The sequence below is a fragment of the Takifugu rubripes genome, chromosome 22 (assembly GCF_901000725.2).
Source record: "Takifugu rubripes chromosome 22, fTakRub1.2, whole genome shotgun sequence".
NCBI classification, from domain to species: Eukaryota; Metazoa; Chordata; class Actinopteri; order Tetraodontiformes; family Tetraodontidae; genus Takifugu; species Takifugu rubripes.
In genome coordinates this window covers 6843399-6858707 of record NC_042306.1, presented here as the reverse complement: position 1 = coordinate 6858707, position 15309 = coordinate 6843399, and the positions used below count along the sequence as shown (strand labels likewise).

At 42.0% G+C, this 15309-nt stretch overlaps 2 protein-coding genes across 7 annotated transcripts in view; one reads left to right on the top strand and one right to left on the bottom strand.

The window, feature by feature from the left end:
- Nucleotides 1-15309, top strand: part of dars2 (aspartyl-tRNA synthetase 2, mitochondrial) — a 29445-nt gene that overhangs the window by 3713 nt on the left and 10423 nt on the right. For 2 of the 5 annotated variants that reach the window (XM_029831535.1, XM_029831538.1), the window contains exons 9-16: nt 1118-1187; nt 1944-2123; nt 2303-2410; nt 2490-2552; nt 5632-5784; nt 5858-6253; nt 6326-6401; nt 7102-8016. In XM_029831535.1, the coding sequence (XP_029687395.1) occupies nt 1118-1187; nt 1944-2123; nt 2303-2410; nt 2490-2552; nt 5632-5784; nt 5858-6253; nt 6326-6401; nt 7102-7268 (1213 nt within the window). In that variant the 3' untranslated portion in view covers nt 7269-8016. Of the gene's footprint in view, nt 1-1117; nt 1188-1943; nt 2124-2302; nt 2411-2489; nt 2553-5631; nt 5785-5857; nt 6254-6325; nt 6402-7101; nt 8017-15309 lie in introns of those variants that run through there. The other 3 variants (XM_003975504.3, XM_029831536.1, XM_029831537.1) reach the window with 3 other exon arrangements.
- LOC101080083 (xenotropic and polytropic retrovirus receptor 1 homolog) overlaps nt 12112-15309 on the bottom strand; it is a 28714-nt gene continuing 25516 nt past the window's right edge. The window contains exons 16-17 of one of the 2 annotated variants that reach the window (XR_965486.2): nt 13992-15128; nt 12112-13895 (exon numbers count right to left, since the gene is read on the bottom strand). Coding sequence is in view for 1 of the 2 variants with exons in the window: in XM_003975486.3 (XP_003975535.1) it covers nt 15074-15128 (55 nt within the window). In the remaining variant the exon portion in view is untranslated. Of the gene's footprint in view, nt 15129-15309 lie in introns of both variants that reach the window. The other variant, XM_003975486.3, reaches the window with a different exon arrangement.

Sequence of the window (15309 nt, the reverse complement as noted above, 5' to 3'; positions counted from 1 at the left end):
AGCATTTAGCTACCAGGCCCCCCTGCTATGGAACCAGCTCCCTGTCCAGGTACGGGAGGCTGACTCCATCGCTCCTTTTAAGATCAGACTCAAAACCTACCTCTTTGAAAAAGCTTATTGTTACTAATTCAGTAGTTCCAGTTACTATCATAGACAGACACATTATCATACTTAGGGGGTCGTCTAATCGTTAGGTTAACATCTTAGCTATGCTGTTATAGGCCAAGGCTGCCGGGGTCCGGAAACATGATCACCTGACAGGCCTCTGTCACTCCACTGGGTCATGGTTTCCTCTCCTCCCCTCTCCTTTCCTCTTCTCATCAAGCAGACTAGTTATGCTGATTCTTGTGTAGTTTTTCTGCTCCCCCCTATTTATTTACAGGTATCGCCGCCCTCGGAGCTGCATAATGACCTCCGGCCCCGCTGAAGTGATTGTATATCATATTTTTTGTGTGTGTTTCTGTGCTCTGTGCCTCTCCTCTCCTCTCCTTTCCTCTCCTCTCCTCTCCCCCTCCTTCTCCTTCTCCTTTTCCTCTCCCTCTCCTCTCCCTTCCTCTCCTCTTTCCCCTCCTTCTCCTTCTCCTCTCCTCTACCTCCCCATCACTCTACTTCTCCTCTCCTCTACCCCTCTCCTCTCCTCTCCTCTCCTCTCCTCTCCTCTCCTCTCCTCTCCTCTCCTCTCCTCTCCTCTCCTCTCCTCTCCTACCTATCCTATCCTCTACCTGTCCTCCCCCTTCTCCTCTCTCTTTACCCAGCCGGCCATCAGCAGGAGGGTCCCCCTACATGAGCCTGGTCCTGCTCAAGGTTTCGTCCTGTTAAAGGGTAGTTTTTCGTTGCCACTGTTGCTTGTCGGGGGTCATGCCCTGGGATTCTGGAAAGCGCCTTGAAACAATTTTGATTGTATAAGACGCTATATAAATAAAGATTGATTTGATTTTGAATTGATTACATTAATCTGTCAGTTAGTTAGTGTAAAGTTTGATGGTTGTCACGGTATTAGTATAATGTTCTTAGTTTTTCTGTGGTTGAAGAGTGGATAACGTCCAATTGCAGGAGCAGCAGGCTACAGCCTCTAAATCTGGCTTCATCGGTTGTTATTTATTTAATTCTGTTTCAGATATTTCCAGATTGCTCGGTGCTACAGAGATGAGGGTTCCAAACCGGACCGGCAGCCCGAGTTCACTCAGGTGACACAAACACAAATTGTATTTTTGCCTTTGTGGTTATGATTGTACATTATGAAGCATATGATTATTGATGACAGCTTTGGTACTAGGGTGAAGAAAGCGACTAAAGAAGAATTTATTAGCTGAAGACAATTGCTCTGTGTACCTAATATGGTGCCTTTCTTGTCATTTATGACCACGTAAAGAACCTTACATTACCTTCCCCCACTCGTACCACTAGTAATAGCGCTGGTATACTGCTTAAGTTAAAAAGAACTTAATGAGTGGTAGAAGCAAATTTGCATCTATACTCAAAGTATTTGGTCATCCTTGTGTGACGAGATCTTTCTTTCTTTCTTTCTTTCTTTCTTTCTTTCTTTCTTTCTTTCTTTGTTTCTTTCTTTCTTTCTTTCTTTCTTTCTTTCTTTCTGGTGCAGGAGAACATTTTTATGTATTAGATGGGTCGCTTCCACAGTAATACGTTTTGGGGCTTCATCATGAAGATGCGTAAACAAAATACCTTGCAAGACTACATTTATTATAATGAAAATAATGGGTTTTTATTTGTTTTAGCGAAAAAATAAATAAAGCCTAAATTTAAGTTTTTATTTATTTAACAGATTTCCAATATATTCCGATATATCTGACAGGTGGTCTCATAAATGCATTAAGCAAAGGCCTGACTTTGAACTGATATTTTTTTTGTCATGTTTTGGCTTTTTGTGCTGGCTGGATGTTTGGTTGCATTCTTGACAGAGTTGCTCTCATTGTCTGTAGGTAGACATTGAAATGTCTTTTGTAGAGCAGACGGGCATTATGTCCCTTGTGGAGGGTTTGCTCCAGCACTCCTGGCCTGCAGAATTGGGTCCTATTCATCTTCCTTTCAACACCATGACATTTGAAGAGGCCATGAGGGATTATGGGGTGGATAAACCAGATACCAGATTTGCTATGAAGGTGAGGAATGCAGTGGTTTGAAAGTGCAACAAAACTGTTTACTCTCCTTCCTTCTTGAATTGACTGCAAATTTTACAGTTTTCAGCTTTGCATCATACAATGGTCTTGGTTAAATTTTATAACACAAAATGGTCTATATTATCCCTGAATTTGCTTCCTGTGTCTGTGTGTCCATCCAGCTCATCGACCTTAGTGATATCTTCATGTCCACAGATGTACCGTTCCTCAGGTCAGCACTCAGCCAACCAGGAGGCTATGTTCAGGCAATTTGTGTCCCCAGTGGGGTGGTAAGAACATTTAAAGAGAAAGCCTAAAGCGGCTCTTTATGAGATGGATTATTTTTTCACCTGCTTTGGCACCCAACAGAAACATTTGTCTGGGAACCATCTGAACAAGCTCAAAGAGATGGCAATGACTCAGTTTGGACAAGTAGGTTTTTGATTTGTTCCCTTCTATTTTAGCTGTGTGGATTATATAAAATCTGTGTAAAAGTAATCTCCAGTAAGTTATGCCATTTTTCATGATCTAGAGCTTAGGCCTCTTTTTAAATCAAATCAAATCAATCTTTATTTATATAGCGTCTTTAAGAATCAAAATTGTTTCAAGGCGCTTTTCAGATTCCCAGGGCCTAACCCCAGACAAGCAACAGTGGCAAGGTGATGGCCGGCTGGGAGAAGGAGAAGAGGGAGAATGAGAGGGAGAATGAGAGGGAGAGGGAGAAGGAGAAGGAGAAGGAGAGGGAGGAGAGGACAGGACAGGACGGGCACAGAGAACAGCAACACATACAAAAATACACTATTTATACAGCGGGGCTGGAGGTCATCATGCAGCTCTGAAGGCGGTGATACCTGTAAGTGAATACAGAAGGGGGGGGGGAGAAGCAGAAAAACTACACAAGAATCAGCATAACTAGCCTGCTTGATGAGGAGGCGGAAAGGAGAGGAGAGGAAACCATGACCCAGTGGGGTGACAGAGGCCTGTCAGGTGATCATGATTCCGGACCCTGGCAGCCTTGGCCTATAACAGCATAGCTAAGATGTGACCTAACGATTAGACGACCCCCTAAGTATGATAATTTGTCTATCTATGATAGTAACTGGAACTACAGAATTAGTAACAATAAGCTTTTTCAAAGAGGAAGGTTTTAAGTCTGATCTTAAAAGGAGCGATGGAGTCAGCCTCCCGTACCTGGACAGGGAGCTGGTTCCATAGCAGGGGGGCCTGGTAGCTAAATGCTCGGCCCCCCATTCTACTCCTAAAAACTCTGGGAACCAGAAGTAGACCAGCATTCTGAGAGTGGAGCGGTCTATTGGTTCTGGTAAGGTATCACTAGCTCCTCCAGGTAGGATGGAGCTAGGCCTCTGAGGACCTTGTAGGTCAAAAGAAGGGTTTTAAAAATTATTCTAAATTTAACGGGCAGCCAATGAAGAGACGCCATTACAAGAGTTATGTGATCTCTTTTGTCAATACCTGTCAGAACTCTGGCTGCAGCCTTTTGGATCAGCTGGAGGCTTCTTAAAGAGTTGTTTGGACACCCTGATAATAAAGAATTACAATAGTCCAGCCTGGAAGTAACAAATGCATGGACTAACTTTTCAGCATCATGCCGCGTCAGTAGCTTCCTGATCTTTGTGATGTTTCTTAAGTGAAAAAAGGCACTTCTAGAGACTGTTTTAATGTGTGAGTTGAAGGAGAAAGTTTGGTCAAAAGTTACTCTTAGATTCCTCACAGAGAGACTAGATGTTAATGAGATACCATCTAGAGTGATCATGTGATCTAATCTATCCCTGAGAGGTTCAGGACCAAACACCATGACCTCAGTTTTTCCTGAGTTAAGGAGGAGGAAATTTGAAGACATCCAGGACTTTATGTCTTTAAGACAGGTCTGAAGCTTCACTAACGTCTCTGTCTCCTCTGGTTTCATGGATAATTAAAGCTGAGTGTCATCAGCATAACAATGAAAATTTATCCCATGCTGCCGAATAATGTTCCCTAAGGGAAGCATGTACAATGTGAAGAGGATTGGTCCAAGTACAGAACCTTGAGGAACTCCGTGGCTAACCCTACTGTATGAGGAGGGAACACCATGGACATGGGCAAACTGTTATCTATCACATAAATATGATCTAAACCAGTCTAGTGCTGTCCCTTTAATCCCAATCACATGTTCCAGTCTATGTAACAGGATGCTGTGATCAGCTGTATCAAAAGCAGCACTGAGGTCCAGCAGAACCAGCATAGAGACCAGTTCTTCTGTGCTTTGATAAGCTCTAAAGCCTGACTGAAATATCTCAAACAGGCTGTTTCTCTGCAGGTGCTGCAGTAACTGAGTCACCACCACCTTCTCAAGAACTTTAGAGATAAAACGAAGGTTGGATATTGGCCTATAATTTGCTAATACATCAGGATCCAGTGATGTTTCTTTTAAGCAATGGCTTAATCACTGCCACCTTGTAGGACCGGGGTACATAACCTGTCACTAAAGAACCATTGATCTGGTCCAGGATAGAACTGCCAGTGGTAAAACATCCTTCAACAGGTGTGTTGGGATGGGATCTAAAAGACACGTGGTGGTCTTGGATTTCTGAATGAGCGATGACGCCTCAGAAAAATATATAGGGCTGAAGGAGTTTAAGGGCTCGTTGGAGAACCTGTATGTTCCCACAGTCAGCACGTCTGGTGATGGTCCAGTTGTAGGGCTGGCCTGGTTAGCTTTTTCTCTGATAGCTAGAACTTTATCAGTGAATAAGCTCATGAAGTCTTCACTACTAAGGGAAGAGGGGATATGTGGATCTAAAACACTGTGACTCTTGGTTAATTTGGCCACAGTGCTGAAAAGAAACCTGGGGTTGTTATTATTATCCTCAATTAAAGAAGAAAAATAAGATGTTCTAGCCTTGCGGATGGCCTTTTTGTAAACTAATAGACAGTCTTTCCAGGCTACATGATAGCTGTCTATTTTACAAGAATGTCACTTCTTTTCTCGTCTTTGCACTTTCTGCTTGAGGGTCCTGATATGTGAATTATACCAGGGGCACACCTCCTCTGATTTACTATTTTCTTTTTCAGGGGGGCAACAGAATCAAGCGTGATTCTCAGTTAGGTTGCTGCACCATCAGCAATAGAGTCAACCTCAGCAGGGCTAAGATTATAATGATTGATCACTGGGGAAACACACAGTGGTCCTGGGATTAGCACAGGGATCGTTTCTTCTGAGGGAACACTGACACATGTTCTACCTCAACACCATAAGTCAGAACCAGATCTAGGGTGTGGTTGAAGTTATGAGTTGGTTGGTTTATCTGCTGGAGGAAACCAACTGACTCAAGTAATGAAATGAAGCCATTTCTAAAGCTGTCATTTACAACGTCTGCATGGATATTAAAGTCTCCAATGATAATGACTTTGTCTGTTCTAAGGACCAAGTCAGATAAGAAATGCCTATAGACAACTGAGACTTCTTCGAAGGTTTAGTTTGTCTCTTTGTGTCTCATTGTTTGCTACTCAGGAGCTGAGCCTGGTGCAAGTCAGAGAAAATGGGACACTAAACTCTCCCCTGAAAAAGTTGATTTCTCCAAAAACTACAGCGGAGTTGTTGCAGAGGACTGGCTCCAGACCAGGAGACCTTCTGCTAATAGCAGCTGGGTCCTTACACACTGTGGTGAGAGATTACGTTAGATGAATTCAGATCATTGCTATCTTAGCTCTGCCCCCTAACTCTGCCGTGCCCTCAGCGGACATTGCTGGGTCATCTCCGTCTACAGTCCGCAGAACTGTTGGAATGTTGTGGCGTTTCAGTACGAGATCCTTCAGTCTTTCACTTTCTGTGGGTGGTAGACTTCCCTCTGTTTCTGACCAGTGAACATGAGCCAGAAAATCTGGAGTCAGCCCATCATCCATTTACTGCTCCCCTGCCGGAGGACACACATTTACTGTACACCGAACCACAGAAGGTAGTCACTTCAGCTCTGTTCTTATTATGCTGGTCACATATCATGGAAGTGTTCTGTCGCATTAAGGTTCGGGGCCAACATTATGATCTGGTGCTGAATGGCTGTGAGGTGGGAGGTGGATCCATTCGAATCCACAAGGCATCAGAGCAGCGTTATGTCCTGAAGAACATCCTAAAGGTCAGTTTGTAGGAGATAAAGTACCACCTTGTATCAATCAGTGGGGCCAAGTCTTACAACATGGTTCTGCAGGAGGATCCCACACTTCTGACGCACCTGCTGGAGGCCCTGGATTCAGGAGCACCACCTCACGGAGGCATCGCTTTGGGTGAGCTTAACTCGATCAAGATAATTATGTTTGACAGCAATCTCAGATGAGAAGATCAGACGACTTATTAAAGGATTTGAATCTTCAGGAGGGCTGCCATGTTGCTCTGGTGACATCAAAAATCCCTGCTATTGTGACTTTTTTTCACCTTACTACACACTAGTGAGCACGTCAATCAATCACTTTTTTGGCATCAGATAATATAAAATTGATGGCAAAAATTAAAATCATATATTTGAATTCTATTTGAAATCTTAGTGTTGCCTTTTTTGACTGATTTGTCTGTTTTAGAAAAGCATTTTGCTGTTACACATTGTGGCTCTCATATTTGGTGCTCTGCAAGGATAAGTTTTTGACTAAATTTATTTTCTGTTTGTCCGTTGACTCAGCTGAATTATGCAAAAACACAATGTCCAGTTGCCAGTCCACAGATTCATAGAACAATATTGTTTGGTTTTTACAATATTTTTTAGTTTGAGGTGCTTGTTCCCAATGTGCTTTTTGACAACCAATTTACAGAATGCAGAGAGATTTTGGCTAGATTAGCTGTTAGCTCAGATGAACAGCCCACTGAGAACCAGAACCCTGAAAGAAAGGACGTTGGTATTCAGCACAGTGATCAAGCCATCTGCAGGGCAGATTAAGTGTGCTGTCCTGCCATTAATCCCAGCTGCTCTCATTACTCCTTTGTACTCTTAAGGTTTGGATAGACTGCTCTCCATCATGGTTGCAAGTCAAAGTATCCGTGATGTGATTGCCTTCCCGAAGTCATTCCGTGGCCATGACCTGATGAGCTCCGCCCCCGACTTGATATCAGAGGAGGAGCTGAAGTCCTATCACATTTCTGTCATATGGCCAATGGAGTAAGGAAGGAGTTTGAGGAGGCTGAATGAAGACACCATCAGAAGGTGAAGATGCCTTCAAATGTTTCTATAAATTGAAGGAAAAACAGAGACAGAAGAAATGAAGCTGCATTTTTTTTTAGTGTTGCTGCTAAATGTAAACCAAAATTTGCAGTAAGGTAAAATGAACCCATCAAAAAATAAATGGGGGTCCCAATTCCAGTATGAATAGTAGCCTTATGTGTGTAATATTTCAAATGCCTTGCACCATTTTAAGTCAAGTAATGTTGGTGTACATTTATTTTATGCCAGTCACATAAAGAACAAAGAGCTAATGTCAGTCTTTTTTGATAAATAGCTGTGTCCAGTTTACACACATGTTCGATCTGCTGTGGATTTTAATAGTATTTTTAATTCTGGAATTAATATTCTGTTAGACATTTTAGACCACACGGAGAGATCAACACACCATGCAGCATGGTGGTCCCTTGTGATAATCATTTGGATTTTGCACCACCATTACATGATTGGGTTTAATATGGAATTTTAAAGTTAGGCTGCATGATCAAAATAGAAGGAAACATTTTGAAAGTTTAAAATTGTTTATTAACTGTATTAACACACTTGGAATCATGAACACTTTACCAGGGTAGCCCACCAGGGATCAATGAAGTACTGTATCTTATGCAACGTTAACATTAACATTTGTCCTTGCCTGCATATCATAACTCATGTAAAAACAAAATTCAGTTTTTAAAGGAATCTGAGATGCTGTTCAGTGTTTCTTAACAAGCCATCTGGAAACCCCTTCAGTGTGGCTGAACTTTTACTTTTACAGACTTGTCATTAAGATTTACATCAAAATGAAATGATGATGCAATGGCTCAGTGCACAACAGGAATAATGACAATTGTATTTACAAAAGTATAAATATACATACAAAAACAAAAGAACTTTGAATAAAAGATATATAAATATATATTGCGCAGTCCAAAACCTGAGCCAGTGCCTCACAACAATAAGGCACAGAGGTCCTAATAAGAGCAATCCCGTGTAGGTGGGTGCGGTGTGGAGGGGGGAATGTCAGGGTGTGTTGAGCAGTCTTGTGGCAGAACCGGGCTGTTCTGCTCTGTAGGCTGAGGAACCTCCTCCCAGAGGCCAGCAGCGAGAACAGTCCATGGTGGGGGTGGGAGGAGTCTGTGGTGATGTTTTTGGCCCTTGTCAGACAGCATTTTTTAGCATTGTCCTGGATGGGAGGAAGTGAAGTCCCAATGATTTTCTCCGCTGTCCTCACCACCCTCTGCAGGGACTTCCAGTTAGAGGCGCTACAGGCCCCTGACCAGACAGAGATGCAACTGGTCAGTGAGCTCTCCATAGTTCTCCTGTAGAAGGTCGTGAGAATGGGAGCAGCAGTGGACTCAGGACACAGCCCTGGGGGAAGCCGGGCTCAAGGATATGACATTTGAGACCCTTTTTCCAACCTTCACACACTGAGGTCTGTTAGTGAGGAAATCAAGCAGCCAGTTACACAGGTGGTTGCTGAAACGAAGGGGGGCAGTTTACGTATCATGCTGTGGGATAATAGTATTCCTAAAGTCCAGGAACAGCATCCGCACATGTGCATTTTTCCAGTCCAGATGCTGTAGGCTCTGATGAAGTGCAGAGAAGATGGCATCCTCTGTGGAATGGTTGGGCGATAAGCAAACTGGTATGGTCAACTGTTGAGGGGAGTCTGGAGATGATGCGGTCCTGTACCAGCCTCGCAAACACTTCATGATGGGTGTGAGTGCTACCGGGTGGCAATCATTAGGGAGGAGGTTGTGTTATTTTTTTGGTACCGGTATGATTGTGGCAGTCTTAAAACAGGATGGCACCACAGCCTGGTGCAGTGAGCTGTTGATGTCTGTGAGCACCCCAGCCATTTGGTCAGCACATTCCTTGAGCACCTTTCCTGGTATGTTGTCTGGACCCACTGCTTTCCGGATGTTAACCTTTCTCAGGGTTCTCCGGACGTCAGCTGGGTCCATGCAGATCTGAGCAAGGAACAGATTTTTTTTCCGATGGTGTTGTTTTGCACCTCAAACCTACCAAAGAAGTTGTTTATTTAGTTGAGGAAGCTGATGTTGTCCATTGGAGGGAGGGTGAGGCTTTATAGTCAGTGATTACGTGGATGCCCAGCCACATTCGTCTGGTGTTAGTGGGATCACTGTGGAATCCTGCACTTTTTGCCCATTTGCGTGCTTTGCAGGCTAATGGCCCGGTTCAGGTTGGCTGTAGCTGTTTTCAATGCCTCCATATCACAGGACTTGAAAGCGGTATTCCTTGTTTTCAGCCCGCATTCACCTCACTGGTCATCCAGGGTTTCTCATTGGCCCGTGTGTAGATGTTTTTGATAATTGTAACATCCTCCATGCATTTTTGGATGTACCCAGACACAGACTCAGCATACTCTTGGATGTCTACAGCAGCTGTCTTGAACATGTCCCAGTCTGTGTGCTTGAAACAGTCCTGCAGTGCTTCCACATACGGTCAGAGGGGTTTGAATTCTTTCCGCAGTATCTGAAATTATTATTTAAAAATTGCATTTTGTAATTACTACTTTTATTTGTATTATATCTAAATTTGTGATGACTGGGAACCTTTAAGCTTAAAAAGGGAGGCAAATAACTTTTAACAGGACTGAAGGCCACATGTCCAACTGTCACTGCTTAAACTTTGTCACGCTCGGGGTTAGCTGACCCTCCTACATGTCAAAAAGCTGGGATTTTGTTTTCCTCTTGTTAAAAAAAGAGCCTATTATTCAAATGTACATTTGAATGAACTATTTCAAACTGAGACTTCATATATAAATATTGTTTTAAATGGACATAATAATGGACATAAATGTGATCTGATGATGTTATGAGTCATGGGTATGGCCTCTATAGCACTTGTTGCTGTGGATCAGACCCACTCATCATTCAGAAGGACTTTTGGTCAACTCTTCCTGATCGAACTGGTCCCTGACGTGGCCCTCCCTCCCTCCCTCCCTCCCTCCCTTCCTTCCTTCCTTCCTTCCTTCCTTCCTTCCTTCCTTCCTTCCTTCCTTCCTTCCTTCCTTCCTTCCTTCCTTCCTTGTCACAGTTTAAAATAGTTTCTAGGCGCTTTACAGAATCCCAGGGCCTGACCCCCAACAAGCAACAGTGGCAAGGAAAAACTCCCCTTTAACAGGAAGAAACCTTGAGCAGGACCAGGCTCATATAGGGGGACCCTCCTGCTGATGGTCGGCTAGGTAGAGAGAGAGGAGAAGGGAGAGGACAGGTAGAGGAGAGAATAGGTAGGTAGAGGATAAAATAGGTAGAACATACAGAAATACATTATATTAATTAAAATAAGCTGCCGGTAGAGTCGAGTTGAGTGGGTCAGCATGCAGCTCTGGAGGCAGCGATACCTGTAGATGAATACAGGGGGGAGAGAAGCAGAAAAACTACACAAGAAATAACGCTGGTCTACTTGGTGAGGAGAGGAGAGGACGCCATGACCCAGTGGGGTGAGAGAGGCCTGTCAGGTGATCATGTCTCTGGACCCCGGCAGCCTCGGCCTATAGCAGCGTAACTAAAATGTTAACATAATAATTTGACGACCCCATCAGTATGATAATTTGTCCGTCTATGATAGTAACTGGAACTACAGAATTAGTGATAATAAGCTTTTTCAAAGAGATAGGTGTTAAGTCTAATCTTAAAAGTAGAGATGGAGTCAGCCTCCCGTACCTGGACAGGGAGCTGGTTCCACAGCAGGGAGGCCTGGTAGCTAAATGCTCAGCCCCCCATTCTACCCCTAGAGACTCTGGGGACCACAAGTAGACCAGCATTCTGAGAACCGAGCAGTCTATTTGGATGATAAGGTGTCACTAGCTCCTCCAGGTAGGATGGAGCTAGGCCTCTGAGGACCGTGGTAAAAAAAGAACCGAGCTTTCCCAAACAAAATAATGTTCATGCATGGCAATGCACCATCTCATGCTGCAAGGAATACTTCTGCATCATTGGCTGCTATGGGCATAAAAGAAGAAAAACTCATGGTGTGGCCCCCAATTTCCCCTGATCTCAACCCTATTGAGAACCTTTGGAGCGTCCTTATGCAAGAAGTGTATGAGGGCGGGAGGTAGTTCACATCCAAACAGCAGCTGTGGGAGGCTATTCTAACATCTTGCAAAGAAGTTCAAGCAGAAATCCACCAAAATCTCATAAGTTCAATGGACGCAAGAACTGTGAAGCTCCTATCAAATAAGGGGTCCTATTTTAAAATATAGCTTGCCCTTTTAGGATGTTTTTGATTGAAATAGCTTTGGATTTCAGTAAATATGACCTAATTCTTCTAATTTAACAAATGACAATTTTCAGTTCTTGACAACAATAAAATGTTTTGAAACTCTGTTGTGCGTAATAATTTGGAACAGCAATTCAGTTTTTATTTAAAAAAAAAAAAAAACTTATTGGGAAGTTTGTTCAATAACATTTGAATTGTACTCAAACAGCTGGTAATTTGGAAATGATGATCAATCAATCAATCTTTATTTATATAGCGTCTTTTACAATCAGAATTGTTTCAAGGCGCTTTCCAGAATCCCAGGGCCTAACCCCAGACAAGCAACAGTGGCAAGGAAAAACTCCCCTTTAACAGGAAGAAACCTTGAACATGACTGTCATTTATATTGACACTTTAGGAAAATCAGAGAAAAATATAATTTACATAATTTGGAATGTGGTGTAAATGAGTAATAAAATAATGCAGACACATTTCCCTTGCTCCTGTGACACTGTTCATCAATTGTTTTTTGCCTCCTGTTAGTTTTTCCGTATGGAGGTAAAAATAAAAGTGCAGATACATTTTGTTTGACTGCTGATTTAATGTGATATAACCATTTCTATCTGTACAATAAAGTCTTTCTTTGACACTGAAATGACTTCTGTAACATCACATGACTGACCATACACTTTAGACTATAAGAAACATTTTTAATTCTCAAATCCAGCCCCTCACCAGATTAACTGGCCTACATATCTCAACATTCATTCAATTGTCCGTCACATTGAGCTTCATTTCAAACGCAGGTCTTGAATGTAGAAAAACAATATGTATCATTAAAAAAATGAAACAACAGTCAACTAAAGGAAATGAGTGTAATTGTGCAATTTCAAGCTTGGATTTGCTTTAAACATCTGCGCATGGAGTCATTCAGCATTAGAAAGCTAAGGTTCTAACATGCACATGGTTTTGCCTTTTGTTCCCACCTAGCCCCTGAAATGCTTTATAATGGTGATGGTTCTTCTCAAGTAACACAGGGACCTGAACAATTACAAAAACAAATTACCGGTACTTCATTTTTAATATTAACTGAAACTGCTATTTCTGGAGGGAATGATTGACTTTGTTCATTTCTCATCAATATAAAGACAGTGAAGTCAGCATTCTACTCAAGACTTTTTTTCCCACACCTGAAGCTGCTGAAACATTCTCTGTTGGAGTGTAACAAGTCATTCTTATACGTGCACCAGAGAGCACAGATTTTCTAAACGTCATAAAGCAACAATGTCAAAGTTTGTAGTTTCATTCTGCTTTTGTGATTGTCATCTGGTTCCTTATGTGCAGTAAAATTCAGAGAAAACAAACCCAACCCAATCCAAACAGTCTGGAACCTTCCAGAGTTCATCTGTTCTCTCCTTTCACTGAACATACGTTGACTGCTTAATCCCAACCAGCGATCAAACACAGACTGATCAGAACTCCCATAAGAAAAATGGACTGACTGAATTACATTGAGCAGTGTGAGACTATTTGGATCCACAATGTTTGGAATAGACAGAAAATGAAGGAATAGATTAGAATCATACAGCAGATTACCGACAAAGTGCAAAAACACAGATGAAAAGAAATTTGAATAAACAGGAGACATAATAAGAAAAGACCTGGTGTGTGAATTTTGGTCAACACCTGCAACCAGTACAGATAATTTGACAAAGTAGAAGGAAACACACTGGAATATCCTCTCTCCATTAAATATGGTAATGGCTGGCAATTTCAAAGGTTAACAGTTCCAAACAATATAAGTGCTATTGACATGAAAGTTGATGTGGGAATTAAGTATACATTTAAGGGCCATCAGAAAAGTTAGCTATTTAAGCGTCAATCTCAATGTTTCCTCATATTGGAAACTACAGAATACTGACCGTGAGAGCTTTATTCTCTCTGCTCTCTAGGTCTGGAGTGTAATAGCAACCCCCTCCCCGCTGACATTTACTGAGATCAGAAGAAAACCCACAACAAAAGTTGAGCCCCCGAATTTACCGGTATGTTGAGGTGAGAGAGAGCAGAGACATTACAAAAGTCTCACTGTTAAAATTGTTAATTATTAGTAAGTTATACTCATCACTAAAACATGAAGTCACATTAAAAGAGGAAAACAAAACATCTGCAGCCAGTGTGGAGTTCCATTAATGTCTCACGGGACTTTCTGTGTGACAAGCGCAGTCCAGGTGATTAAAAGGCATGGCAAGATGTTCAGGTCGACAGGTATAAAAACATCAAATATAGTTCCTGTCTTCTGCTGATGTGGTGTGGTACCACGCCGAAGGTGTGAGGAGTACAAAACCAGCCTGCATATTAAAAGCATCTGAAAAAAAAAAAACCCTTTTACTTCAATCAAGCATAGGTCTATGATATATATATATACGGTAATCAGGTATACAATAGAGTCATTTTTACTCACCAGCTTTAAATATGTGACAGACAGGTGATCCAACTTTCAATTTAAAATAGGAATTAAAAAAAACAATATCAATCACGCTTCCGAGTTTTCAGTCGAGGACAAAAAACAAGAATCACGTTGGCCTGATATTTTGGCATTGATCTGACTCATTCACACATAAATAAGTGGTCATAGCATCCACAATATCATTTCCACAGTTTATCCACACAGGGCTACTGTGGTGTGTCTGAACAGTCATCCCAGCTGCTGTCCAGTTTGTGCACAGTACATTTTATCTGTTTGGAAGGAGTGTATGATGTTTATAGTCACACTGGATCCATCCTCTTGTCTCATTTCCCCTCTATCATGTGTTTTTCTTCACGGTCAAGCAGTTCAACATACATTGAATTGATAGCATCAGAATGATTGTGTTTTTCTATTGTCTTACTGTTAAGGTTGTCTGTGTGTAACTGTAAAGTGTGTGAGGTGCAGGCAGCTCTGTGACTCAAAGCTCATGTTCAAGAGTGATGGGAACAAAAAGAATGGCTTTGTTGGAGGTTTATCATATGAACACCAATGCTCTGAAAGGCCACAAAGGCTAAAGAGTCATCAAGGTGGAAGGAGTCCCATCTCTTTACTGGAAAAAAAGGGCTTTTTCACAGCCCATCAACAGGACAGGTCATTTATCAGGAACGACTGGAAGTGTGACAGTAACGGCTAAAAGTCACAGACTTAGAAAAAAGAAGCTTTAGGGTAACCTCCTGTAAGGGTTAGCTAGTATTCACTGTCCATTCTTAACTAAGGTTTTGAAATGAATTCATCAGTTTTAAAAGATCCTATGTAGGCTAGTTTCCCACTTCTCAAGTTCGGTAAAAGTGATCGCCAGCTCCTGGCTGTTATTTAAGACAAGAGATTTCTGGCTCTACAGAGTGGTTCTGCTATAAAGCCTATGCTTTACAGAGAGGGAATTTGAAAGAAAAAATAATTCACTTTTTTTGCCTCTGAAAGCTAAAAGCCCAACTCGCTGGGTAATTCCTTGGTTAGGAGGCAGAGTTTCCTCCTTTGAATAAATTCTGGACCCAGGCGATGGGCGTGGCCTGATGTCAGGAGTCATCATCAGTGTCCTCAATCAAAATTTTGGTGTCACGTGTTTTTGATCTGGAGAAAAGAAAGGAAAATAGTGTTAGAGGTGACATCTTCAGACCGATTTCGACAATGTTTTCTATCTGGACTCAAAACATATCATTTGAAAAAAAGACAAACAAAAATATTTTTGATACAATTTGACACTTTTTTTTCCTCAAACAAGCAAAACAAAGAGCATGGAAACTGAAGCTCC